General features: G+C 60.9%; 1 protein-coding gene across 11 annotated transcripts in view; it reads right to left on the bottom strand.

Annotated features, from left to right (window-relative positions):
• Window positions 1-330: 330 nt before the first annotated feature.
• Window positions 331-26,039, bottom strand: part of OSBPL5 (oxysterol binding protein like 5) — an 89,362-nt gene continuing 63,653 nt past the window's right edge. For 4 of the 11 annotated variants that reach the window (XM_070046065.1, XM_030833193.3, XM_070046067.1 and 1 more), the window contains exons 4-22: window positions 20,262-20,363; window positions 19,892-19,993; window positions 18,589-18,792; window positions 17,192-17,276; window positions 14,858-15,029; window positions 14,287-14,479; window positions 12,278-12,462; window positions 11,582-11,663; window positions 10,885-10,983; window positions 10,365-10,461; window positions 9,297-9,395; window positions 6,811-6,908; window positions 6,239-6,328; window positions 6,011-6,147; window positions 5,392-5,577; window positions 5,028-5,154; window positions 3,402-3,540; window positions 2,861-2,963; window positions 331-1,169 (exon numbers count right to left, since the gene is read on the bottom strand). In XM_070046065.1, coding sequence (XP_069902166.1) covers window positions 1,031-1,169; window positions 2,861-2,963; window positions 3,402-3,540; window positions 5,028-5,154; window positions 5,392-5,577; window positions 6,011-6,147; window positions 6,239-6,328; window positions 6,811-6,908; window positions 9,297-9,395; window positions 10,365-10,461; window positions 10,885-10,983; window positions 11,582-11,663; window positions 12,278-12,462; window positions 14,287-14,479; window positions 14,858-15,029; window positions 17,192-17,276; window positions 18,589-18,792; window positions 19,892-19,993; window positions 20,262-20,363 — 2,439 coding nt within the window. In that variant the 3' untranslated portion in view covers window positions 331-1,030. Of the gene's footprint in view, window positions 1,170-2,860; window positions 2,964-3,072; window positions 3,187-3,401; window positions 3,541-5,027; window positions 5,155-5,391; window positions 5,578-6,010; window positions 6,148-6,238; window positions 6,329-6,810; window positions 6,909-9,296; window positions 9,396-10,364; window positions 10,462-10,884; window positions 10,984-11,581; window positions 11,664-12,277; window positions 12,463-14,286; window positions 14,480-14,857; window positions 15,030-17,191; window positions 17,277-18,588; window positions 18,793-19,891; window positions 20,083-20,261; window positions 20,364-22,247; window positions 22,709-26,039 lie in introns of those variants that run through there. The other 7 variants (XM_070046070.1, XM_060302783.2, XM_070046066.1 and 4 more) reach the window with 6 other exon arrangements.

Genomic DNA, 26,039 nt, shown 5'->3' on the forward strand with positions numbered 1-26,039 from the left:
CCCCACCAGTTTCCAGAAGTTCCCCAAGAAGACAACACACACAATATGTGTGTCTTGTTTATTTCAAGGGATGGAGCAAAGACATGTCCCCAAACTGGGGGAGGATAAGAACATGGGTACATAAACTGGACAATCAGCTCAGATGACACCGTCACAACATAGTTTAAGGCTCCGTGTGTATCTATATGTGCAGATGCTCACACACACACACACACACACACACACACACACACACACACACACACACACACACACACACACACACACCCTGGCATTTGACACAGGAATGGAGGCCAGACGCCAGGCGCTGTTTGCAGCCTGCCTAAAATATTGCGATTGCGTTTATTAAAAACGTGTGGGAGGAGAAGACCGTGCATCAGTCTGAGCAAAGTGTCCAACTCAGGCTCCGGGCCGGGGACGCTGTCCCCAGGCACGCCGTGCTCACGTGTGCCCGCCCCAGCTTGGCACGTCCTGGCTGAGGGAGGTGGGGCGGGTCCTGTAGGTATAGGAACTGGGCTCTGTCCAGACAGCACAAAGGCAGAATAAAGCCCCAAGCGCCCTCTCCGAAGCAGCCCACCCGTGGCCCCTCCAGGGCAATGTGGGCAGGGTCTCAGGAAGGGCTGGCCTGTGTGTCAGGCCCAAGGAGGGCCTGGGGTCCCGGCTTGCTCCTCAACGCCCCCACTCACCCCTGCTGGGGAACGACATCCAGAGACCTGCAGGCTCTCCTGCCCCTCCGCCATCAATCCCCTGAGGCTGACCAGGGAGGATGGGACGAGGTCACCAGGGGGTGCAGTGCACGACGAATGTGGCATTTGGCTTCAGCATTAAGGCCAGCGCCTCCCCGGGAGGACCCCGTGTGGCCCCCCAGGTCCCTCCTGCTGTTGTGCCGCCCTGGGCCCCTCTGTCCACAGAGGCCGTGCTCGCTGGGTCTCTGCCTCCACGGGGCTGGCTTAAAGTGCTAGGTGCCTGGGAGGGAGGCTGGGGCTGCCCGAGTTCTGCAGGCGATGCCCACGCCGTCCCCGAAGGGCTCTTATTTGAGGATGTAGTTAATGAGCAGCTGACACGCCAGGAACATGCAGAGCAGGAACCACGAGCGGGGACTGTGCAAGAGGCCTGGGGCTGGTGCCTGCCTGGCCTGTGCCGTGGAGCTCAGCACGGCCGAGAGATGCCTGGAATGATAGGGCACCGCAGTTCAGCTGGGGCCAGCCCAGGCAGGGTGGCACGTCCCTGCCCCGGGGTGCAAGGGGGGGAGGGACCCAGGGCCCAGTGGCTGCACTGCGCTTCCTGGGCACACATTCCGGGGAGGGGGGTCAAGGCTGGGGGAGCTGGGCCTCTTACATCCTCCCTCCCACCTCCATTGTTATGGGCTGAACTGTGTCCCCCAAAATCCTCTGTTGGAATCCTGACCCCCAGCGCCCCAGAATGCAACTGTATTTGGAGATGTGACCTTTAAAGAGGTGAATAAAGTAAAATGCGGCCACTAGGATGGGCCCTAATCCCGTAGGACTGCTGTCCTTATAAGAAGAGTAGGTCAGGACACAGACACACACAGAGGGACGACCCCGTGAGGACCAGGGAGAAGACGGCCGTCTACACGCCGAGGAGAGGCCTCAGGAGGAACCAGCCCTGCACTGATCTTGGACTGCCAGCCTCCAGGATTGGGAGAGGTAAATGTCTGTGGTTGAAGCTGCTTCCCTGTGGTACTCTGTATGGCAGCCCAGGAAACCCACAGCCCCGCCCTGGACTCTGACGTCAGTGTGTGTCTGGACCTCAGCAGAAGCTTCCGGCGGTTCTCCCAGCCACCCGCCTCGCAGCTAGTCTCCTCCTGTGGTGCTAGATGGCCACCCCGACACCCCCCCCCCCGGCTCCCACGGCCTCTGGGCTCAGCTCCACCATCTCCGCCCCCTCACCTGACTCGCCCTTCTCCCGACAGCGGCCCACCTGTGGTGCCCTCTGCTCTCAGTGCTGGCCTCTGCTCTCCCCCTTTGCAGCTCCTCCCTGCCCACCTGCATCCTCCTCCAGGAAGCCCTCCCTGACCATGGAGACAGCATTCCTCTCCCTCTCTCAGCCCCACACAGCCTGCAGTGGAGTGGGGTGCTAAAACGGTGTGAAACGCCTCTATGCCGCATATGGGTGGGTCACAGGCATGAAATTCTAGGCTTCCGAGGGTGGCTCCGATGCTAACAGCTGGTTAAGTGCTCGCTGGGTGCCAGGCACAGAGCTCATCCCTCTGCTCCATCCTCTTCCCGCCCCAGGGCCACTGCTGTCACCCCAGTTCACAGATGGGGAGACTGAGGCAGGGACAGCCCGAGGTCCCACAGGCCGGGAGTCCTGCAGCCCTGCTGGAGCCGGGAGCCTGGCTCTGGGGCAGAGCTGGCAAGCAGGGCTCTGCCTCCTGGTGCCGGCAAATAGAGTGTGTTCCCAGTCTTCCCCGTGATGACTCACCCAGCTGTTCCCGAGGACCCACTATTCTTGGAGCTGGGGCCACCGCGGGGCGGTAGGAGGCATCCTCGGGGGAGCCGGTGCTGGCAGCACCTCCTTCCAGCTTCTGTCTGCTCCACCCGCCACAAGCACGGGCAGCCCTGCCCTGGTTCACCTGGACTCCATCAAGCCCCCGCCAGACCCAGCATCCTCCTTGCCAGCTCAGCCTGTTCACACGCCGCGTTCTGCCCTGCCCGCCCCTCGCAGAGGGCAGAACCCAGGAGGTCCCCTGTCCTCGCCCAGTAGCCAGACTGGCTGAAGTCCTGAGGGTTCTAGCCCAAGTGACAGTGCAGGTGAACGCCTGCCCTCACCCCCCGCCGGCTCTGGCTCTCCTGCTCTCTGACCCGGAGCCCCGGCTGGACCCCCGAGCATGGCCCACCTATGTAGCTCCTGCTGGGCCTCCCGGATGGACAGGATCCCCTCGTGCAGCAACTGCAGCCGCCACGCTTCCTTCCCACACCGAGGGCACGGGCTCTTGCAGCCTGGGACGCAGGACCCGGGGGACAAGGGAACACGGGGTGGGGGGGAGAAGTGAGGATGAGCGGGGATGTCTGGGGAGCCGGCAGGTGGGGTCGTGGGGCCGTGTCCCACCTCACAGGAGCCTTCAGGTGAAGCTAATAACACAGGGAGGTGGTGCCGAGGGATGTTTCCAGAGGGAACCCCGGGCTCCGCTGGCCTCTGATTCGCCCAGAGGCGGGGACCAAGCTGGGGAGACAGGCACGCCCTTGAGGGCAGGGGGCAGAGAGGCAGGAGCCAATCCGGAGAGTCACAGACAGATGGACAGGTCACAGCCCCGCCCCTCGCTCTGGCCCCGCCCCCTGAGTGCAGACGCGGGAGCCCTGCCCCCTCCCACACCCCCCTCTGCCCTTCGGCTTCTCTGTCCTCCCGCCCTGAAGAGGGCCTGGCCCAGGAGGGCTCACCGGGAGCGAAGTCACGGTCCTCCTCCTCGTCAGAGAGCTCTGGGCAGGACTCGGGCGTGGAGCCGCTGCTCTCGGTGGCCTGGCTGTGGCCAGACGGCTGGTCGCTGGCCTTGCGGAGCCGCCGGTCGGGGCCAGACCCCTGGAGGGAGATGGAGCGGCTGTGGCCGGGAGCTCACCCACACCCACCGCACCCTCGTGCGCCCGCCGTGCCCTCGGGGACCTGCTGGGGTGTCGCTGGCCTTGGGGACGTGGTGGTGGGCTTATGCCAGGGCAGCTCCGGAGGAGGTGGCCGGCGGAGGAGGGAACTGCTGGCTCTGGGTGCACAGAGGAGGTCTGGCCCTGCCTGGACTGGAGCCTCACTCCCCCCGGGCCTCAGGGTCCTCAGGGGTAATGCAGACTGCTGGCCCCTCTGCGGCGGCCTGGGGACCGTCACGAGGTCCTGCCCAGTACATGCGGAGATGATGGGGGTGGGGCCAGGGACCCGCTCAGTGTGTGAGCTGAGGGCTCCCCCATCATGGAGGGACCCCCAGGCTGGCCGGCCTCAAACAAACCCCCTGAGTACAGGAGTGGCCAGGTGACAGCAGGCCTGTGTCCAACAGACGGGCCCAGGATGGTGCCTGGACGCTCTGCATCAGGGCCCTGTGGCTCTGATGTGTATCAGCGATGGGGGTGGGGTCAGTGCTGGGGGGTGGGGTCAGCGATGGGAGGTGCAGACAGAGATGGAGGGTGGGGCAGTCCACCCAGGTGGACTTTGCTGCAGGGACAGGTTTTGGGGTTTGGTGGGGCCTGAGCCGACTGGAAAGGCTTAAGTGAAGGAGGACGATACAGAGGGGCATCAGGTGGACACGTGTGCGAGGGGCCGGGGCCATCTGGTCGAGGTCGAGGGGCCGCGGAATGTGGCGGAAGGGTGGGTGGGACACACGTGGCTAGTGAGATATTGTGGCCCCTGTTTGCTGGGAAAATTGGGGCCCCTGGGCAAGATGGGGAGTCCTCCCCTCCCTGCCCCGGGTGGGCCGTGCCCCCCGGCCGTGTGCACAGTGGGTGCCTAGCTGGTGTAGCGTGTGCTGTTCCACACGTGGAAGCTGCCCACGTGGTGGGGGCCACTCCAGGCTTCCCTCAAAAGGCATCTCTGTCTGGAGCTCTCCTTCCTCGTGTCTCCTGGAACCTCCCACCTGCCCTCGCCCGCGCCTCCCACCCTCTCTCCCACACTTTTGAGGCCCAGGCATCTGGGTAAATGTGCCGTCTCCTGCTCCTACTTGGGCGAGTCCCTGGACTGCCCAGAGCCTCCGTTTTTTCATCTGTGGAATGGGATAGCATGCTGCCCGCACCGCAGAGGGCGGCTCTGGGGGTTGATGGGCCAGGACCATACACTCTGGCACAGTGCCCTGAACACCAGGGTGCCCTGGGAACTGAGCGTCCTGCAAATCCAGGCGTCCAGGCCCCATGCTGGGCAGGGAAGGGCAGGACAGGGAGGCAGGGGGATGCCAGAGGAGACCCTGCTAGGACGTGGGTCAGAGTGTGCCAGGGTGGGGGACCCAGAGGAGGGGGGCCAGGCAGGTGGGTGTGAGGGTGGGCATGGGGCCACACCTGGAGGGACCCAGCAGGGGCCCTGGGGGTGGTGCTGACCTGGTGCCTGGGCCCCGGGCTGCCCAGGAAGGTGGTCTGGCCGGCCATGGTCTCCCGCTGCAGGGTGTGCAGGACCCCGTCTTGCTCAAACTGGGCAATGTCCTTCAGGGGGTCCCAGGGGCTGTGGCTGGAGGGTCCAGAGAGTGTCTGTTGGCAGGGGCGGTGGCCCTCGGAGTGAGGGGGCCCCAGCCCGGCCCAGCCCTCAGCCTCCCAGCAGGACCGGAGACCCCCAGGGGAGTGACCGTTGCCTGCACCTGTGTGCAGCCCCTGTGTGACCCTCCCTCCCCATCACCCAGGGCCAGGATGGTGGGGGTCTGCTACCCAGCCCACCGCGGGGCCCAGGCCGCTGTCTGCCAGCGCTCACTCCTCGTATCGGTAGCGCCACTCCTGGGTGGTGGGGTCCAGGTGGAACAGCTGCGGCGTCCAGGGCACCAGGTTCTGCTGGCGCTCTCGGGCCTGATGCCGCTGTGCCTCCTCCAGGGCAAACTTCTCCTGTGTGGCTTTGTGCTGGTCACCCTCGCTGATGGCCCTGGTGACGTGCTGCCAGAGCCTGCGAGCGGAGCACACGTTCTGAGCTGGGGGACCTGGGCAGTCCCGTCCCCTCACACTAGAGGGGAGCCTCAGAGCAACCTCCGCTTGATTGCCTCCAGTGACAGGGAGCTCACTGCCTCTCAGGGTGCCCGGGTCTCCTGGGCACTGTTGATTTACCCTGAGATGGTTCTTTCTTATGCTGGACGCACACCTGCCACCAGCAGGGCCCTCCCTGTGGACTGCAGGTCATCTGCCCTGGAGCCTGCTCTTCCCCAGGCCTCCCCTGCTCTCTCTCCAGCTGCCCACAGCTGGATGTGTCCTCTGCCCAGAAAGGTCCACTCAGGTCCATCCTCCCTGCCACAGACATCCAGGGGACGTGCACCCAGGAGACAGCAGCTGCCGGCCCGGCCACCCCAGCCGTGGTCAGGGGTCCTGCGGCGCCCGGGCCTTACCGCTCCGACTCCAGCTCTGTCTGCTCCTCCAAAGGCACCGTGTGCCGCTTCAGCCGCTGCCCGCGGACCTCCTCGCTCGGGTTCCAGAAGAGCTCGGCGCCTCCTCTGCCCTCCTCCTTGATGAACACTTCCCTGTCCTGCCCCAGACAGCCGGGCAGGTCAGAGGTACCGGCCGTGGCCTCTGCTGCCCCCGGTCCCACCCGCGCCTGCCCGGAGGCGGCCTCTCACCCAGTGTCCCGTGAGCCGCGCCAGGACCTCCTCGCCCGATGTGATCTTCCCGGAGATCTGGTTGATGCTCGTGCTGCCCCCGAAGAAGGGCTGTGGGGACACACCCGAGACGATGCCCTTACGACGCTGGTGAGGGCGGCAGCCACGGCCCCCTCGTGGAGCTGGGGAGGAGGGGCCCCTTCCTCATGGGTGGGTGGGAGGTGAGCTCCCAGCCCCAGTGCATGGGGGGCTGGCTGGGACGGGACTGAAGCTGGAGGTGGCCATGCTCGCCCACGGTCCAGCCTGAGCTCAAGGGTGCTGGGTCCCTGCCAGGGCTTTGTGCCCCGTGGTGGGGAAGGGGCCTGGGCCTGTCCTAGCTCTGCTGTGTGGCCTGTGGGCAGCCCCTTCCCCTCTCCGAGCCTCGCTGTGCTACAGGGAAGCCAGGAGCTGCTCGTCCATGTGCACCTGTCAGGAAACCATCCCTGGGGCACTGAGAGGGCAAGAGGGGGCCACCCAAGGCCTCGCCTCTCCCCGGCCCAAGCCCCACGCCCCCCAAGGCCCCTGGGTGGCCGAGGTGCTGCGGCCAGTGCTACCTTGAGCTTGAATTCCAGCTCAGCCTGGAAGTTGTTCTTCTCACACTCGACGGTCACTCTGCCGCCCAGCTCCATGGTCATGGTGCCGTAGAGAATGCCTGGAACACAGCCGCACTGAGGGGTCAGGGCCACCCCCTGGCCAGCCGAGTCCCCAGACCTCTGCTGAGTCCTGACCCAGCAACACTGAGCCGGGGAGGCCCCTGTCAGGGCTCGGAGGGCGAGACGGGAGCAGGGAGGGGGCAGGCGCTCTGGGGGCAGTGCTGCCAGGAGGGGGAGAATCTCGTTAGGTGAGCAGAGCCCGTGACCGGGCCTGATTCCGCAGTGACCAGCTCCCTGCAGCGAACGGGGTCTCTGGCCCCAGGGCCTTTGCTCATGCGAGTTGCTAAGTCTGGGAGACATCCCCACCCTTTACTAGGTCACCTCCTCCAGCAGCCCCTGTTCCAGGCTCCCAGGAGCCCCACTGCCCCCGGGAGACCCTTGTCAAGGCCTGTCACTCCGTTCCGCAGATCCTGCCCCGATGTAGGTGGCTGCATCTTCCCTGCTCACTGCTGCGCCCAGGACGGGCCCACGTGGTTTTCTTTTTTTTTTAACTTAATACATATATTTTTTAATTACTGAAGGAAAGCATGAGTCTTCTATTTCTGGTCTTACGGAGGGCTTACTCTAAAAGAAAAAAAGAAATGAGGGAAGGAAGGAAGGAAGGAGAAGGAAGAAAGAAAGGATCATTCTCACTTGAAAACACTTAGAGATGTGGGATAAAATAAGTCTTCCAAAAATTAAAAAAACAGACTTCCCTGGTGGCTCAGTGGTTAAGAATCCGCCTGCCAATGCAGGGGACATGGGTTCGAGCCCTGGTCCGGGAAGATCCCAGATGCTGCGGAGCAACGAAGCCCATGTGCCACAACTACTGAGCCTGCGCTCTAGAGCCCATGAGCCACAACTACTGAAGCCCGCGTGCCTAGAGGTCGTGCTCCACAACAAGAGAAGCCACCGCAGTGAGAAGCCCATGCACCGTAACCAAGAGTAGCCCCCGCTCACCGCAACTAGAGAAAGCCAGCGTGCCGCAACTAAAGAAAGCCAGCACGCAGCAACGAAGACCCAACGCAGCCAAAAATAAATAAATAAATAACTTTATTTAAAAAAAAAAAGATTTAGCACTAATTAAAAAAAAATTTAAAAAGACAAGCTAATTGAAATCGCAAAAAGGCTGGAATCACCCCCAAATTCCCCTGTGCACAGGGTGGAAAAGCTACATGGAAGGGAGTCGGGCCTCTGAGCTGCTCTGGTGTCTCTCCAGGACACACTAACGCAGAGTCAGAGAAGTAGCTGCAGGGCCGCGTGTGCAGGGCCCGATTCTCTACTGCGGGGGGTGGGGGAGGAGGTCTGAGAGACCCTAGAACTGTCTATACCTTGTTATGTAGTTTTGACTTTGGAACCGGGTACATATTTCATTTACAAAATTATTTAAAAAACGAAGTTAAAAGAGCAATTCCTAAAAATCCAAAGTGAAATGAAACAAAAGACCAGAGTGGGCGTGATCCCAGAGGGGTATATCTGATGACCTTACAGATCCCAGAGGGATCCACTCAGGACAAGAAGCACAGACATCACAGCCCACGCTGCCTTCAGCCATCGCGGGGAGGGAGGGGGGGGGAGGGGGAGGGGGGAGAGGGGAGGGGGGAGAGGGGAGGGGGAGGGGGAGGGGGAGGGGGAGGGGGAGGGATGAATAGGGGAATTCATCTATTCAGATTTTTTAGGGTGGTGAAACTATTGTGATACTGTAACGGTAGAAACATGCATTTGTCCAAATCCATATAATTATACAAGACAAAGTGTGAACCCTAATGTAAACTATAGACTTAAGTTAATAATAATGTGTTAATATCAACTAACCAATTGTAGCAAATGTAGCATACCAATGCAAGATGTTAACACTAGGGGATCCGAGTGTGTGTGTGTGTGTGTGTGTGCCTGTCTGTGTGCATGCTGGGATGGGTGGGGTATATGGAACTCTCTGCACTTTCTGCTAAAGTTTTTGTAAACCTAAAAGCACTGTAAAAAAGAAAGTCTGTTAATTAAAAAATAAAAAAGAAATCCTATAACTGAATCACTTTGCTGTATACCAGAAATTAACACAACACTGTAGAGGAAAAAAAAAAGAAATCCAAACCTTGAACTACTACAGTGAAATTGCAGAAAACCACAGACAAGAGACGATCTTAAAAGCAGCTACAGAGAAAAGCAGAACATGTAACAAACAGGCCAACAGATGATTGATCACCAACCACAATGGAAATTAGAAGGTGGTAACAAGCTTCCAAAGAGGACAGAAGGACAATCTGCCTGGAATTCCATACCCAGCTAAAAAGTCATGGAAGAGTGAGGGTCAAATAAGACACCTTCAAATAGACAAGAACCAGGGTGCTCTCCCTGAGGGAGCCGGCCTGGGCTCTGCCCTCCAGGGTGGGAGTACCATGGCCTCTCACCTTTGCAGTGGGCGTAGGGCATGGTAAGGGTGTAATCCTCCACCCGGTTCAGGAAGGTGAGGGTGGCCTTGCCATCCAGCAGAGCTGACAGTGAGTTCCCTGCAGAGACGGGGCAGTGGGACCAGTGAGATGAGACCAATCCTCGGGACCTGGGCCCCCACCTCCACCCCAAGTCACAGGACCTGAGCTCCCTTCCAACAGGTGGAAAGAGTCCTAGGCACCTCCAGCTGTGTGACTTGGGCGGGTTGCTTAACCTCTCTGAGCCTCGGATTCTGTAAAGGCCCCATCCAGGTCGTACAAGTCATTCATCCTGAGGAGTTACCTAAGTCGCCATGTGTTCATGTTTATTTCACTTACTAAAGCAGGGATTCTTAGGGTGGAGCCTTCAAACCTTTTCAAACTAGGGCCTCTGCTCTGATTTTAAACACCAGCGGAGAGGGGGTACGGCCCGCTCAGGGCTGAGAGTCACAGCCACAGTCGGTGACGGGAGCACAGGGGTGGAAAAGGTGGGCCGAGCCTGTACGCCCTCTGCAGTCTGCTGGGCACGCAGAGGCACTCAGAGCACCTGCCCACCAGTGAGAACAACAGGAAGGTCGACAGGACGTAAAAATGCAGACAGACCCATGGTGCCAGGCTCTCGAGGGGTGCTGCCCGATAGCCTGTCCTGTGATGATGACACTGTTCTATCCCACGCAGCACGCGGATACTTGCACTGCGGCCAGAGCAACCGCGGAGCTGCCTTTTAGGTTGTATTTCGTTTGGATCAATTCAAACAGCCACGTGTGGCCAGTGGTGCTGAATTGGACAGCCAGCTCGAGATGGTACCTTCACATGGCTCTTCCCGTAATCCTCCCAGCATCAGTGCAGCTCTACGGCTGAGGGATGAGAGGCCGGGGGGAGGGGGCTCTGCCTGACCCCAGGCTCTGAGCACTTTACCCCTCGTAGTCCCTGGCTAGGAGAGGCGGAGAGGGACACGAACATGGCCACCGGGGGAGGTCTCGGTGACCACCGAGTGCGGCAGGTCAGTCCTCCCCCCATTTCCTCGAGGCCCAGGGGAGCCCCCCTCACCGTAGAACCGGGACTTGGCTGTGATACTGCCGCTGATGCAGAAGCCGTCCTTTCGGTTGCTGACGTGGAAGGCGGACACGGGGGGGTGGTGGGACACCTGTGGGTGGAGAGGTGGCTCCTGCGGCAGCCCCAAGAGCAGGCAGGCCCGGTCCCCCACCACATCCCTCCCAGTGCCAGGCGCAGGCGCGAGGGCAGTCCCCATCTCTCAGCCCCAATGTCCAGGGAAGCCGGGCCTGAGTCCTGGGGCCCGGGGGGGAGCTGAATGCCATCCCCGCATCCCCCCAGGAAAACGGGATGCGCTGTCCCCCTCCCTAAGGAAACACTTTCTGCTGTCACAGCCGAGATGGTGCCTGTGCCTCCTGGGAGAATCCCCGCTGGCCGCAGTGAGGCCAGAGCTCTTCCAGTGGTCGCAGGTGGAGCCACCCAGAAACGTGCCTGGGGGTCAGACGCCCCCTGCCCCCTGCCAGGGCCCCGTCCGCTGCAGAACCCAGCAGCCAGCCCAGGGTGGCCGGGCCCTTGCCTGCTCAGCTATGTAGAAGGTGTGGCTGTGGTTCTGGGGGTGGAACCAGCAGCAGCGGAAGGTCTCCCCCAGAATGGGGTTGTAGGGCTTCTTGATCCCCTGCAGGCAGTGAACAAAGAGGCTTGTGTGAGAAGCTGTGAGTGGGGCACAGATGCCAATTGGGACGGGGTGTGGACCGAGGGACAACAAGAGGGGCTGCCTGCTGCCCACAGCCCCGGGCACCTGCAGGGAGGAGGTCTCTAGAAGGGATGTCTAGTTTCCCACCAGCATCTGGGAACAGCGCCCCACTCCCGGTCTGGGGAGACTATGCTTTACCCTTGGTTTACGCTCTGGGCGGACGGCCTACGAGGTGCCCTGTCCACTTCTTGGCTCTGAGGGGCACGTGAGACCCTAACCACATCAAGCTCTCCCCGGACCTCAGGGGAAGCCAGTGCACAGCCCACTCAAAGCCCCCTGTGGCTTCTAATGACCTCTCAAGTTAAAGCCCCAATTCTCCAGCCCTGCTATTTCAGTCGCTTCCCTGGGTGGGAAGTCAGGGCTTAGTCCCCCATCTCGGAGGACCCGGGACCACTGTGGGGACGACCAGGATCCTTCAGGGTCACGCGGGGTAGGGGATGGCCTTGGACTCTGGGTGGGGTTGGGTGCCAGGGCGCAGGGCTGGGCTGTAGTTGCGCCCTCCCCGGACGGTGCTTCTCACCTTGGGCTTCTTGTAGAAGCCGGACAGGTACCACTGCAGCACAAGCTTGATCCGGCTGTAGGCGTCCTCCTCCAGTGCGGCCCTGCGATGGGGTGGGGGAATGCCCTCACTCCAGATTGGGGGACCTGGGCCGCCCTCTGCCCTTTCCCGGCGCCCTCTCTCCTTCCGTTTCAACCTCCATCCACTTGCTGAAAACCCAGGCCCCTCCCCGGCTGCCCAGCCCCCAAAAAGGAGGTTCCCACCCTCCCCCGACACTCCAGGGAATCGGGTTTTCCACGGAACTGGAAAATGTCAGGGTGGCTCCAGTGCTGGGGCAGAGAGGGTGCTGCTGGCTCGAGGCCGGCAGGGTGCCGCCTCCAGGAAGCCCCCGGGATGCTCTCGCCCTCACCCAGCTCCCTCTGCGTGGGCTGCTGAGCCTGCAGCCCCCCTTCCAACCTCTGCCTTCTTCAGCTTGAGGGAGCCAATGCCAGGGCTCAGGTGCACAGAAGGTGCTGGGCTCACCTGTGATGGTGGCCCTGACCGGACGTGGGGCTGCCCCGTCCTCCCTGTCTACCAGCTCCTCCCATGGAGGCCGGGCCCCTTGGAGGCAGAGGCTTCAGGGACAGTTTCCTGGGGACCCTTAGGACTCTCTGTGGGGCAGGCAGGGGCTGAGGGAGCCTGGGGGGGGGTGTCTCTGGGCACCTCCCCGTCGCTCACCTGGAGAGCAGGTCGGCGTGGTAGTAGTAGTCGGAGAGCTTGTTGAGGAAGGAGCGGGGCTCCAGGACGAAGGTGGGCAGCACCACGCGGGACAGGTCCATGCCCGGCCGCAGCTGCTTCAGCAGGACCCACATCAGACTCTTGTTCTCGTCAGACACCGTCTCTACCTGCGATGCCTCGCCCAGCTGCCGGCAGAGGGACCGCGGTCAGGCTGCAGCCAGAGCTGGGCGGGGAGCCTGGAGGGGGTGGGATGGGGGGTAGGGCGGCCACGCGTACCCCCTGGCCGGGCCACCACACCCAGAGGGCCTGTCCCAGCCCCAGCTGAGCCCTGCGTTTTCCAGCAGACCCGAGGGGCAGCTGCTGGCCCAGGCCGGCTCCCGTCTGCCTCTGCTCCTGGCCAGCCTGGGCCCTCCCCGCGGTTGGTTCCTGGCCAGCCTGGGCCCTCCCCGCGGCTGGTGCACGTCCACCGTGGCTGCTGACACCTGTCTGTGGACTTTGCATGACCTGTGCCGCGGCAGCAGGTGCCACGTGCTCGAGGAGACCTCCTCCCACCCCCAGCCCATCTTGTCTTCATGGGGTGACACAGGTGCTTCAGGCCTGCACCCCCTTCAGAAGGGGGTCTTCACCTGTCCAGGATCGCACGGCTAGAGGGGGCCGCCCTGGGCCCCTCCTCTCTTCCCTGAGACTGTGCCACAGAGAGACTGAGCCCCGGAGCTTTGGGCTTTGTCTGGGCAGGGGGCGAGGGGGCAGGGTAGGGGGGTGGGGGGCTCCATCTCCCCGGCCGCACCAACCAGCAAACCCTCAGGTGGGCAGAGTGATCTCAGAAAGGGTCATGCAGCTGTGTACAGACAGCTGGCTGGCGGGGCAGGTGCTCCCAGGCAGGGCTGTGCATCGGGGACCCTCCCGTCTCGGGAATTGCCATCGAGCTGCAGTTCTCGGGCCAACGCCAAGCCCCCCTCCCCTCCCCATGGACCCCCATCTCCTGACCCCAGGGAGGCAGCAGAATGGTGTGCCAGCAGCCAGCCCTGCGCCAGGGCCCATCACCACCCTGCTGGGCCACCTCAGGCAGCCACTCTGCCTCTCTGTGTCTGCACAGCTGTGGCGGAGGCCTAGTGGCACTCGCTTGGACAGCTCGCCTGGGCACCGAGGGGAGGGGAAGCCCCCAGAGGCACGGTCATGTCTGACCCCCATGAGGCTGTGGCTCCCTGGCTTTGATGTCCAGGCCAGCTTCGGGGCGCGCGTGGCAGCTGCCGCAGGTGGGAATCCCCTGCACCCCCTATCCCACCCACACTCCCTCTAACCCTCTCCCTCTGGCTTCTGCCCCTCCTCTCCACCAAAAGTGCCCTGGTGAAAGTCACCACCACCGCCGTGTCACCCTGTCTCTCCTCCAGCTCCCAGCACAGCTGCCCCTGAGGCCACCCCTCCCCTCCCTGCCACGCCTCCCAGGGTTCCTCTGCGGAGCCCCGCCTGGCCCCTTGGGCTGCCCTACGTCCAGACGCCCCGTGCAGCAGCGTCTCCCCGCACGTCCAAGCCTGGGACAGTCGGGTCCCACCCCCAGCCGCCAGGTCTTTCTTCCAGAGCAGCGGCCTCACAGGTGGCATCGCCGTCGGGCTGGGTCCTGCCCGTCTGCCTCTGGACGCGCCCTGAACCCCTTCTCCCTTCCCCACCCCAACCCGGCTCCAGGGCACCGTCAGCTTTGTCCAGACAACAGCTCCTCCTTAGCGGGTCCCGGGCTCCACCTCTGCCCCTTGACCTTCTGAAGGTCTCACCTGGACCCTGGCAGGCCGCAACCTGAACCTGCCCTGTGGCCCCCCAGCACCCTCACTAGAGCCCCGCGGCCCTCCCGGCTCTCCCTGAGTCCCGCCATCCTGGCCTTCCCGTGCCCCGGCCCTCTGGGTGTAGCAGACCCTGCGGGCTCTCCCCGAGGGGACGGCCAGGCGTCGCCTCCATCGCTTCAGGGATGCAGGGTGCTGGGCGGCGCCCGAGCTCCAGGCAGGGCGGGCTCTCACCTCCCCCAGGTCCTCGTGTTCCTGTACCACGTACGTGGTCCCTCTGCGCGCGGGGCGCCCCGGGGCCTCCGACGGCTCGCCCCCGCTCTCGGCCTTCCGCCTGCGGTCCTGGGTCTCCTTATCTGAGTCCTCAGCGTTCTCTCTCTCTGACTTGTCCGAGAAAGCGTCGTTCTCCAGGGAAGACCCGTTCAGTCTGGAAGGTGGACGGCGCCCGTGGGTTGCTGGTCACACCCACCTCTGGGCACACCCCCCAGTACCCTCACCCGGGGCACCCTTCGCTGCCGGGCGCCTCAGCCCCATCCCTGTGCTGAAGAGCCTCAGCGATGGGCATTTGACACAATAAGCCCCAGTTCACAGGCGAACACCCTGAGGCTCCCCGGTCCACCTCGAGTGGAGGAGGCCTGCCTCCTGGCCTGGGGTTTGGGCAGCCAGACCTCGGTGGCGTTTGCCCCCCATCTTCTCCCCACGTACAAGGAGACCCCGTGCGGTGGTGCCAGGGAGGGCCCGGGCCCAGGAGTCCCCAGCAGGCTCCCGGGAGAGGCTGGTCCCTGCCCGCCACGCCCCTGCTCACGGGAACAGGTCCTGGTCGTGGACGGCGGCCGAGGCGGGCAGCCCACAGAGCGAGGAGGGTGATGCATCTGGCGAGGACCCGGGCTCCCCGTCGCGGCCCTGCCTGCATGTGCTGAGTCGCAGGAGGCTGGAGCAGCGCAGTGCCAGCTCCAGGGCGTCCAGCCAGCAGCGGCCTGTAGTGGGGGGGGGGTCAGGGGCGATGAGCAGCCCCCAGCTGGGGAGGCACCCACTGCACACTGGGGAGCTTCCTGTCCCTCTGTCAGGGAGCCTGCCCGCCCCCATCCCTCCGTTCTTCAACAAGGAGCACCCCACTCCCAGCACACTGTCAGTCACCCACGTCACAGACAAGGGCTAAGGCCAGGATGGGTAAGTGACCCCCCCAAGGTCATACGTGTAGCAAGCTCAGGCCACTCTGCACAGAGGCCCTGCGAGCTCCCACCTGTGGCGTCAGGGTGAGGGCCCTTCCTGATGGAAACTGGCCCTGCGAGCTCCCACCTGTGGCGTCAGGGTGAGGGCCCTTCCTGATGGAGACTGGCCCTGCAAGCTCCCACCTGTGGCGTCAGGGTGAGGGCCCTTCCTGATGGAAACTGGCCCTGTGAGCTCCCACCTGTGGCGTCAGGGTGAGGGCCCTTCCTGATGGAGACTGGCCCCCACGGGTCGGGGCAGGAGGGTGTCTCTGCGCTGAGGGCTTTCCTGGCCTGGAGCACAGGGCGGGAGGGGGGCTGGCAGGCTGGGGAGGGGCTGCGGAGCCAAGGCCGCAGACAGGCAGCCCCTGGTGTTGGAACAGCTCCGGGGGGAGGGGAGGGCCAGGCGGGCGGGGAGGCGGGGTGGGGTGGCCAGAGCCAGCCGCCTCCAGCCCCCAGCCCTTATCCTCAGCCCCCTGCAGCCCTGCTGGTATAGGCCGCCCGCGGGCTGGACCTGGGATTGAAGGACCTTGAACTCGGTTCTTTCCTTCTCCAAAGCCTCAGTGTCTCCCTCCTGGAGACAGTGAATTTCCCTCCCTAACTCTCCGTGGTGCATCCCGGGGCCTGGCGTTGGGAGGGGCGCTGGGGATCGTGGGGGAGGGGCCTGCAGGGGATCGTGGAGGAGGGGCCTGCAGGGGGGGTGGCTCCTGGTCATCAGGAGGACACCCGGCACCCTGCGGGGGGGGCTTCACTGCAGTCTTGGCTGGATACCAACCTTCCAACTTTCAGCCAGGGCTGAAAGGTCATGGTGGTGGAAGGTGGGGTGCTCATGGGAGCAGAACCCGCAGGCGAGAGCTGGGAAACCCACACCTGCTGAGTGGGGCCCGGGGCCCTGACGTGCGTTTTTTGTGGTTGCCCCAAGGGACTAGACATCCTGAATAGCACGCATCCTTCGAGTCCATTCCTCCTCCTCCTCCAGGAAGCCCACCCTGATACCCACAGGGGCTGTGGATGCCCTTCCTCCCTGACCACGGCCCCCGACCCCATCAGGGACTCAGTTCATGCTTCAGCCCAGTTGGCCTCGTCTGCTGGTTTGCTGGTGTTCTCTCGCACTAGATTGCAGGCTCCATGGGAGCACTAGCTGCCCATCCCGTCCCAGGGCCCACGAGGGGCCTGGCACCGAGTGGCGGGCTGGGGAAATGAGGGTGGCATTCAAGGGACTCAGGACGGCCCCCTGGAGCGTGGATGCAGCGTCTGGCCACCAGGGGGTGGCATGGCACCTTAGGGACGGCCGCCTGCCCCAGACTCCCAGCCGGGAGGGCCGGAGCCCAGTGGTCAGGCCAGGCTGCCTCGGGCAGGACCTTGCCTGCCCTGAACTGCTGGTGGGGTGGGAGTCTTCCACCAGATCCCTGGGAGGCGCCGGCCCTCAGGGCTCGGCGATGGGTCGGGGTGTGTGTGTGGGGGCAGCCGCGTTTACTCGGGGCAGCCACTAGAGGGCGCTCCAAACACGTGCGCTGATTTGGGAACCTGGCTTCGTCCCGGCTCCAGCACTTTCTCACCTGCAGTTCACCCAACCTGTCTCCGCATGTGTCAAACGTGGATGGTAACAGTAGCATCTGCTGATTCAGTGGTGCCTGGCACGTGGTTGGCACCCAGTAACTGTTATCTGGTTGCTTTTAAATAAGGTCATCAGATTCGCATAGCAACGGGGGAGACAGTGCTACTGTTCATCTTTTGCCCACGGGGAAGACTGAGGCTCCAGAGAGGGGGCTGGTGAATAGCGGGCTCGTCCCCTGACACCAGGCTGCCTCCTTGGATGGCGGTGAAGGGGTCCGAACCGGGGTCCCATACACCCGGCCTAAATCCCACCAAGGGGAGGGGTGCTTCAGGTGGGGTCACCATGGAGACCAGCAGGGCAGGAAGGTACTCACCGTCCGACTCGGAGGCGGCCCTGAAGATCAGGTAGCTGCTGGGGAGGGGCTGTGTGATGGAGCCCACGCTCTCACCTTTGGGGCCCTGGAGAGGCAGAGACCCGGCGTCACCCAAGGCATGGGCCAGGGATGGGTGGAAACACAGGTTGTGCGGTCATGTGGACCCACACTCAGACACGCGTGGACGCTTCCGGGGCCTCAGGACCCCTAGGCAGGGTCAGGCACCTGACCACGCAGACGTGGCAGGCGGCAAGAGAGGTGAACGGGCGCGGTGCTCGGTCCCCCTTCTTAGCTGGTGGTCCCACCCTTGGCTTTCCAGCTCTGAGCCCCCCACTTTAGGGTGGCCAGAATTAGCATTGTACAGATCCAGGACACCCAGTTAAATCTGAATCTCAGAAAAATTACATACATAGTATAAGTATACCCCATGAAAGATTTGGGACATAGTGTGGTTTGTTTTTAGATTCCATATATATGTGTTAGCATACGGTGTTTGTCTTTCTCTTTCTGACTTACTTCACTCTGTACGACAGTCTCTAGGTCCATCCACCTCACTACAAATAACTCCATTTCATTTCTTTTTGGGACATACTTATCCTAAAAAAACTTTTTTTAAAAAAAAGATTTATTTATTTTAATTTATTTTTGGTTGCGTCGGGTCTTAGTTGTGGCACACACGATCTTCGTTGAGGCACGCGGGATCTTTCATTGCAGCGCGCTGGCTTCTCTCTAGTTGTGGCATGCGGGTTTTCTCTTCTCTAGTTGTGGCGCGCAGGCTCCAGGGCGCGTGGGCTCTGTAGTTTGCGGCATGGGGGCTCTCTAGTTGAGGCACGTGAGCTCAGTAGTTGTGGCGCGCGGGCTCGGTTGCCCTGCGGCATGGGGGATCTTAGTTCCCTGACCAGGGATTGAACCCGCGTCCCCTGCATTGGAAGGCGGATTCTTTACCACTGGACCACCAGGAAAGTCCCTAAAAAAACTTTCTGATCTTCCTCTGAAATCCAAATTTAACTGGGCATTCAGGATTTCACTTGGCAACCTGACCCCCTTTGGTCCTGGGCTGGGCAGCCCCCAGGTTATGAGGGTGAGGTCTGGGTTCAGAGAAGCTGCCCTCACATGGCCGCGTTCCTCAGCCTCTGGACACGGCTCGAGGTGTGATCTCATCCCATGGGGCCCCCAGGCCCTGAGCGCCCCCAACCTCCAGTGACCACATCTGATCCCCTGGCCACTGAGTGACTTAACCCTTGGAACTGTCCGCCCATTTCTGGACTCCGTGCCGCTGGGGCCCCAGGGTGAGCCTCCTGACTGCCCATCTGTGCTCTCCTCCCACACAGCCACCTGCCCCCGGGGGCTCTCTCCTCGCCTGGCCCTCCCGAGCCCCAGGGCTCGCACTGCGGTACCTTCACAGCCCAGACGGACTGGTCCAGCGGGTGGAAGAGCTTGAAGCAGAAGCCGTCCTTCTTAGAGGGCCTCTCAATGAGTTCGCAGCAGTGCAGCAGGACCGTGCCCACCCACTGGCCCACCTTGGGCGTCTTGTAGATGAGCAGCACCCCCGGCTTCAGCACGCACCACAGTTTGGTCCAACTCTTCAGGGTCCCACGGATCTGGGGGGAGGGGCGCTGCCGTCCATGCCTGCCCGGGACCCAGGGGCATCTGGACGGATCGGGGAGGGGCAGATACACAGGGCTTTGCGCTCCGGGCAGAGTTCTCTTTTAGGATTTAACAGGAACTCTGAATGACGGTGAATCCAAAGGAGGATGCTGTAGCCAGATTTACTGGTGAAGTCCATGGAGCTCAAGTTCAAGGCCCTGCCAGGGCCCTGGGGGAACTGGGAATCGGATGTGACTGTTGCAATTGTCCGCTGTGTGATTTTGAAATCTGTGATCATTTCTTTTCTCATCCTAAATATTCACTTTTGTACTTAATTTTTTATTCGTGGAGCAGAGAAAAGGAGCCACGCGGGCCCAGGGCTCTGTAGAAGCCCAGGCTCCCTGGTCCCCTTGTCTCCTCTGCCCCTCGTGGCAGCCCCGGGATACAGCAGCTTTACCCCCTCTGTACGGAGGGGGAAACCGAAGCTTGGGAGCTGAGGGACTCTCTCGCTGCCTCAGTGAGGTCTGAACACAACCCTGGTCCTTTCTCCCAAAGTCCGAGTTTCACCTCCCTCCTGTATCCCAGCAGGGGGCTCTATGGGCACTCTGGGACCCCCGCCAGCAGGTCAGGGCCCCCCACCTTAATTAGAAATAGGGTTTCTGCAGATGTGACCAAGTGAAGATGAGGCTGCACTGGAGCAGGGCGGGCCCTGGTCCAATGACCGTGTCCTTATAAGAGGAGAAGAGGACACAGACACAGGAGGAGGCCAGGTGACCACAGAGGCAGAGGCTGGAGGGACGCGGCCACAAGTCCAGGGATGCCTGGGGCCCTCAGAAGCCGGGAGAGGCAGGAAGAACCCTCCTTTAGAGCCTCGGGAAGGAGCCTGGCCCTGCCAGGACCTTGAGTTTGGACTTTGGCCTCTGGACCTGGGAATCATCTTCAGTTGTCATAAGCCACCAGCCTGTGGTCATTTGTCAGGGCAGCCCCAGGACACATACAGTTTGCAGCAGCCAGCATGCCGCACCGTCTCCCGAGTGGCTGGTGACCCTGCACTGTCCCTGGGGGAGGCCTCCCGCGGGAGCCTGGCCAGTGCTGGAACACACACGCGCTCACCTTCAGGCTGTCGGCCATGATGACTACGCTGGGGTCTGTCAAGGCGCTGAGCAGCTGCTTGGTGGCGCGCTTCTTCTCCTGGCGGTAGCTCTCCTTCTGTGCCTGGGCCCAGGGCACCCGCAGGTGGGTCAGGGGAGAAGGCCCTGGGCTGGCCCTCCCGGGGGGCCTTCTACTCGCGAGGGCCTCCACGTCTAGCCAGGGGCGAAGAGGGGGGCAGGGAGAGGACAGGAAGAGGGGGTGTGGAGGTGGCCAGGGTGCACTCTGTCCCCCTCCCTTTGGCAGGCTGGGGTGGAGGTGTGGCCTCACTGGCTGGGGTGCCCATTCATCCAACAAACGACACACCGTGCCCCTTCCCCAGGCCTGGGCCCACCTTGAGAGCTTCCTTCTTGGTGACCTTGGCTGTCGGGGATACACATTCCCTGTCGGACCCATTGCACAGCCTGTATTCCGCCTGCAAGAGAGACTCAGGTTGCTGGAGGGAGGGGAGAAGAGGACAGGTGTGCGGCGGTGAGGGGTGGTGCTGGGCGCAGGAAGCAGGAGGTGGGAGAAAGGCGTCCCTCCCCCTCCCTGCCCCGGGGCGCGGGGGTGGGGGCCGTGAACAGGCCTCAGGAGGTGGGCATGTGAACACGAGCTGGGGTGGGTCACCGGGGGCGTGTCTGTGGAACCCCTCCCTGGGGGCCCGCATTGGGCACACAGCAATGACCCTCCCCGTGGTGCCCAGGAGGCGTCCATCTTAGCCATCACCTGGCGCCCAGCCTCTGGTCAGGGAGGGCGCACGTATGCAGTGGGGACCCCCATCCCTAGTGCCCTGACAGCAGCTGCTGGGTGGGGCAACGCCCAGGCCCTCTCCCGACGCTTGCAGGGAGGAGGTGCACCGGCCACACCCACCAGGCAGCTGCATCCAGGGATCTGGGAGCGGGTGGGGCCTCGGTCCTTTAACAGACGGGGAAATGGCAGCCGGGGTGGGGGAGTGGGGAGAAGAAGCCAGGACTAAAGGCTATGGGCCTGCTTCTGTGGGCCTGCGAGCCCAGAATGGGGTTCACAGTTTGTTTGGGTTTTTTTTGGCCATGCTGCACGGCTTGCGGGATCTTAGTTCCCGGACTGGGGATTGAACCCACGCCCCCTGCAGTGGAAGCCCACAGTCCTAACCACTGGACCGCCAGGGAAGTCCCGGGTTTTACATTTTTAAGGGGATGGGGGGGGGAAATCAACGTGAGATGTGAAAATGATGAAATTCAGATTTCCGCATCCACCAATCAGGTGATCGTGGCCACCGGACGCGCCCATTGTTGGCCTGCTGTCGTGGCTGCATTGGCTCTAACGGCCACGGCAAGTTCTTGCGATGCAGCTCGTGTGGCTGCCGAGCTTAAAACGTTCCCTTTCTGGTCCTTTGCAGAAATTTGCCTGCCCTGCTCGTCCTCTGGGCTGAGTGCCTCCACCCCGAGCCTCCAGGCAAGGGAGGGAGGCCCGGAGGACCAGAGGCCAACGGCCCTCAGCTTCCTCCCTGCGCAAGGCAATGCTCTTGACCGCTCTGCCGTTGCCAGGTCCTCTCAGGTCTTTACTGCCTTTGCTCACCTACTTCTCACGACCACCCAGGAGGCGGGCCCAGTTACTACCCCCATCCGATGGATGAGGAAACTGAGGCACAGAGAGGTGCAGTGACCCCCGAGGCTGCAGAGCCAGGGGCAGGGCTGCAGCCGGAACTGTCCCGGGGACCGGCTGTCCCCACGGCACTACGTGCCAGGCATGGCTTCGGGTGCTGGGGTGCTGGGGTTAGAACAGAGGGACAGGCCGCCCCCAGGGAGCAGGGGCTGAGAGAGGGGGTTGGAGAGCATGTGTGTGCACGGGAACCAGCGCAGCTTCAGGCATTCTTACTACCCACGCCCTGCAGGTGAGGAGGCTGTGGCACAGAGAGGCTCAGAACCTGCCAGACGTCACACAGCTCGCGAGGGGCCGAGCTGGGGCTGAACTCAGGCAGGGATCCCAGGAAGACAGGGACATGGGACGAGGCACCTGGGGGACTCTGCTCTAGAAGCACCCTCTGTGTTGAAGCAGGAGTGGTGAGAAGGAGCTGAGTGACAGGCCTCTGGGGGCCGGGCTGACCCTCCAGCTCCCGGGGAGCTGGGATTCTTATGCCTGGTGCCCTCAGCTTCCTTAGCACGTGCTGTTCCCCCAGCCTGAATGCTCTTCCCTGTTGCTGAGCAACCCGTGCGCCTTCCTCAGGCCCCGCTGAGCTGCTTCCCCGGGAGGAAGACGGCTCTGCCCACCCTGCTGGCATCAGACGCTGATGACACCAGCCACCCCTGGCCGGCTGGGCATCTCCTGCAGTGACAGCCACACAGACGGTTCTGCTTACTGTCGAGAGCTCCACTGGGCTCGGCTTCATCCCAGCATCCCCTTGGCACCAGCGGCTGGGAGCTCGGTGAGCATCTTGGATGAATGGATGAATGAGTGAATGAGTGAATGAACCCTCTGCCGATTCCCTGCCGCCCAGCTTTCCACCAGATGCGGCTGAAAGGAGCTTGTTGGGGGCAACAGAGAAAGAGAGAGGTGCGATTGGGGACAGCGGGGCCGGGGGGTGGACGGGATGGGGCGTCTGTGCCCTGCAACCCTCTGCTCCTGGGCCCCCCAAGCCCCACCGGGCTGGGTCACTGCAGACAGTGCCCCTACTCCTCCATCCTAGAGCCATGCTGGGGACCCCGCCAAGGCCCACCAGACCCCTCTGCTCGTTCCCGAGGGCCACTGAACCTCAAGGCACAGTGGGGCGATAATGCAGCACCCCCAGGAGTGAGACATGCTGCTCAGAACCATGAACGCGGGAGTCTGACCAAAAACCTAAAAATGCCTTTAAAAGAGTGATTTAGGGAGCTTCCCTGGTGGCGCAGTTGTTGGGACTCCGCCTGCCGATGCAGGGGACGCGGGTTCGTGCCCCGGTCCGGGAAGATCCCACATGCCGCGGAGCGGCTGGGCCCGTGAGCCATGGCCGCTGAGCCTGCGCGTCCGGAGCCTGTGCTCCACAGGGGGAGAGGCCACAGCAGTGAGAGGCCCGCATACCGCAAAACAAACAAACAAACGAACACAGTGAGACATCACTTCACACCTACTGGGTTTAAAAAAGAACAGAAACAAGTGTTGTTGAGGAGGTGAGAAACGGCAACCCTTACTCTCCCCCAGTGGGGCTGTAAAGTAAAATGGGCAGCCGCTGTGGAAAACATTTCGGCACTTCCCCCAAAAGTCAACTATAGAACTTTCTAGAATTCCATCTTGCCACAGAGTTACCATGATGGCCCAGAAATTCCACTCTGAGATATAAACCCAAAGAATTGAAAACAGGGACTCAGATACTTGTACATGCGTGTTCGTAGCAGCTCTGTTCCCAACAGCGGAAAAGTGGAAACGGTGCAAATGTCCTCCCGCTGACGAGCGGACGAGCCGCCTGTGGTCCATCCCTCCAGGGGCACGGACACCTGCCACAGCCTGGATGAGGCTCAGGGAGAGGAGCCCGGCACAAAACCCCACACATCGCAGGGCTCCGTTTATATGGAATGTCCGGAAGAGGCAAATCCATAGAGAGGGAAAGCACAGGGCTGGCTGCAGGGATGACTGCCACGAGGGTGTCTGTTTGGGGTCACGGAAACTAGACAGAGGTGACGGTTGCACAGTACTGTGCATGCACTAAGTGTCACTGAATCGTTCATCAAAAATGGTTAATTTTGTGTTATTTGAATTTTATCTCATGGAAAAACTATATAATATATATACACATATGTGTGTGTATACATAAAGAACTGCTGGTATATTACATATCTGATATGTTACTATACGTGATATTATACTGTGTTATGCTATATTCTATTGTATATGATATCTAATATTAATATATTAAATACTTTATATTTATCATATATATATTAGAGTTTGTATCTTTCCCCAAGCTGTGACTTTTAGAACAGTCTCAAGTCGCTCTTAAGAGTCTCGGGGGGGGGGTGGGCTTCCCTGGTGGCGCAGTGGTTAAGAATCCACCTGTCAGTGCAGGGGACACAGGTTCGAGCCCTGGTCTGGGAAGATCCCACATGCCGCGGAGCAACGGAGCCCGTGTGCCACAACTACTGAGCCTGCGCTCTAGAGCCCACGAGCCACAACTACTGAAGCCCGCGCGCCTAGAGCCCGTGCTCCACGACAAGAGAAGCCACCGCAGTGAGAAGCCCGTGCACCGCAGCGTAGAGGAGCCGCCGTTCGCCACAACTAGAGAAAGCCCGCGCGCAGCAACGAAGACCCAACGCAGCCAAAAATAAATAAATAAATACATTTAAAAAAATTGTTAAAAAAGAAAAGAACCTGGGGGTGTCCAGAGCTGTCCTTTCTTTCCTCCCTCAGCCTCTGACATGTTCTAGACCTTACTTGTTTTGTCTGGTGCCTGTCTTCCCTCTAGAACACAAGCTCCAGGAGAGACGGACTTTCTTTTACCAATGACTCCATCCCCAGCACCTACCGCGGTGTGGGCCTTGCCCAGAGAGGATGCCCAGACATCATTTCTGAATGGGTGAAATCTGAAATTTGAACCGAGTGTTCCTGATAGCATTTGATGTGGTTTTATCGGGTTTAATGTTTTATTGGGTTGTAGAAGGAAGAGCCATGTTTTCATGAAATAAATCTGTCTTAAAAAAATATATGTGTCCGTACACAGATGACTGAATAAACAAAGTATGGTCCAGCCACACAGTGGAATATTATTCAGCCTTAAAAAGGAAGAAAATTCTGACCCAGCTACAACCTGGATGAACATGAGGACATTATAGTAAGTGAAATAAGCCAGACACAAAAGGACAAATACTGTGCGATCCACTCACGGGAGGTCCCTAGAGGAGTCACATTGATAGAGACAGAAAGTAGGACGGCGGGGCCCAGAGCTGGGGAAGGGGTGGGACGTGAGTGTTTAATGGGGACAGACTGTCAGTTTCATAAGATGAAAAAGTTCTCGGGGTGGATGGTGGTGATGGTGACATAATAATGTGAACGTACTTAAACTGTAGACTTAAAAATGGTTAGGATGGTACATTTTGTTATGAGTATTTTACTGTAATCTAAAAAAGATTTTTAATTAAAAAAATTCCACACACACAAATGCAGGCGCTCCAACTGCACTCCCAGCAGCTGGCAGCCCTGGGGACCGAGGCGGGGAAACGCTGGCTGAGGGGGGACCCACGAAAGGTCCGGTTTCTTCCCTGCCGGAAGTGGACACAGGGAGGACCACCACACACTCCTTGTTGGACAGAGGAGGGCGTGGGGTCCCAGAGGAGCAGGCGGTTGTCACTCTGGGTCTCACGGGGCAGCCAGGGTGGGGAGAACTGGCTTCTATGTGCCCCCAGCCCCCCAGCCGCACCGCCAGAACTGGGGGCCGTGGCTCCCCTGGCCTGAGGCCCTTGGGGGAAGGAAGGGCGTGTCTACAACCTGGCACCTGTACCTGGGGCCCCACACCCTCCCTGGACCAGAGCTTCTGCCTGGAGGTGCACGGCTGGGCCCCAGCTGAGAGGCGCTGGGCTGGGGAGCACGTGGTGTGTGTGTGTGTGCGCGTGTGTGTATCTGTGTGTGCATCTGTGTGTGTATATCTGTGCGTATATGTGTGCATCTGTGTGTATGCGCATCTGTGTATGTGTATCTGTGTGTATGTGCATCTGTGTGTATGCATGTGTACATGTGTGCATGTATGGTATGCACCCGTGTGTGTGCATCTGTGTATCTGTATGTGCATTTGTGTGTATGTTTGTGTCTGTGTGTGTGCCTCTGTGTGCATCTGTGTGTGTAACTGTGTGTGTATGTGTGTGTATCTGTGTGTGTATCTGTATGTGCATTTATATGTGTGTGTGTCTATATCTCTGTGCCTGTATGTGCATGTGTGTGTGTATCTATGTGTGTATGTGTATCTGTGTGTCTGTACGTGCATGTGTGTGTGTGTACATCTGTGTGTATGTATATCTGTGTGTGTGTGTCTGTATGTGCATTTGTGTGTATCTGTGTGTATATGTGTATCTGTGTGTGTGTATATCTGTGTATCTGTATGTGCATTTGTGTGTGTATCTGTGTGTGCGCGTGCCCTTTCCCCGAACTCGGCGTTGCCCTGAAGAGGGTGCACGGGTGGAGGGCGCAG

Source organism: Globicephala melas, chromosome 8, assembly GCF_963455315.2.
Source record: "Globicephala melas chromosome 8, mGloMel1.2, whole genome shotgun sequence".
In the NCBI taxonomy this organism is placed as follows: domain Eukaryota; kingdom Metazoa; phylum Chordata; class Mammalia; order Artiodactyla; family Delphinidae; genus Globicephala; species Globicephala melas.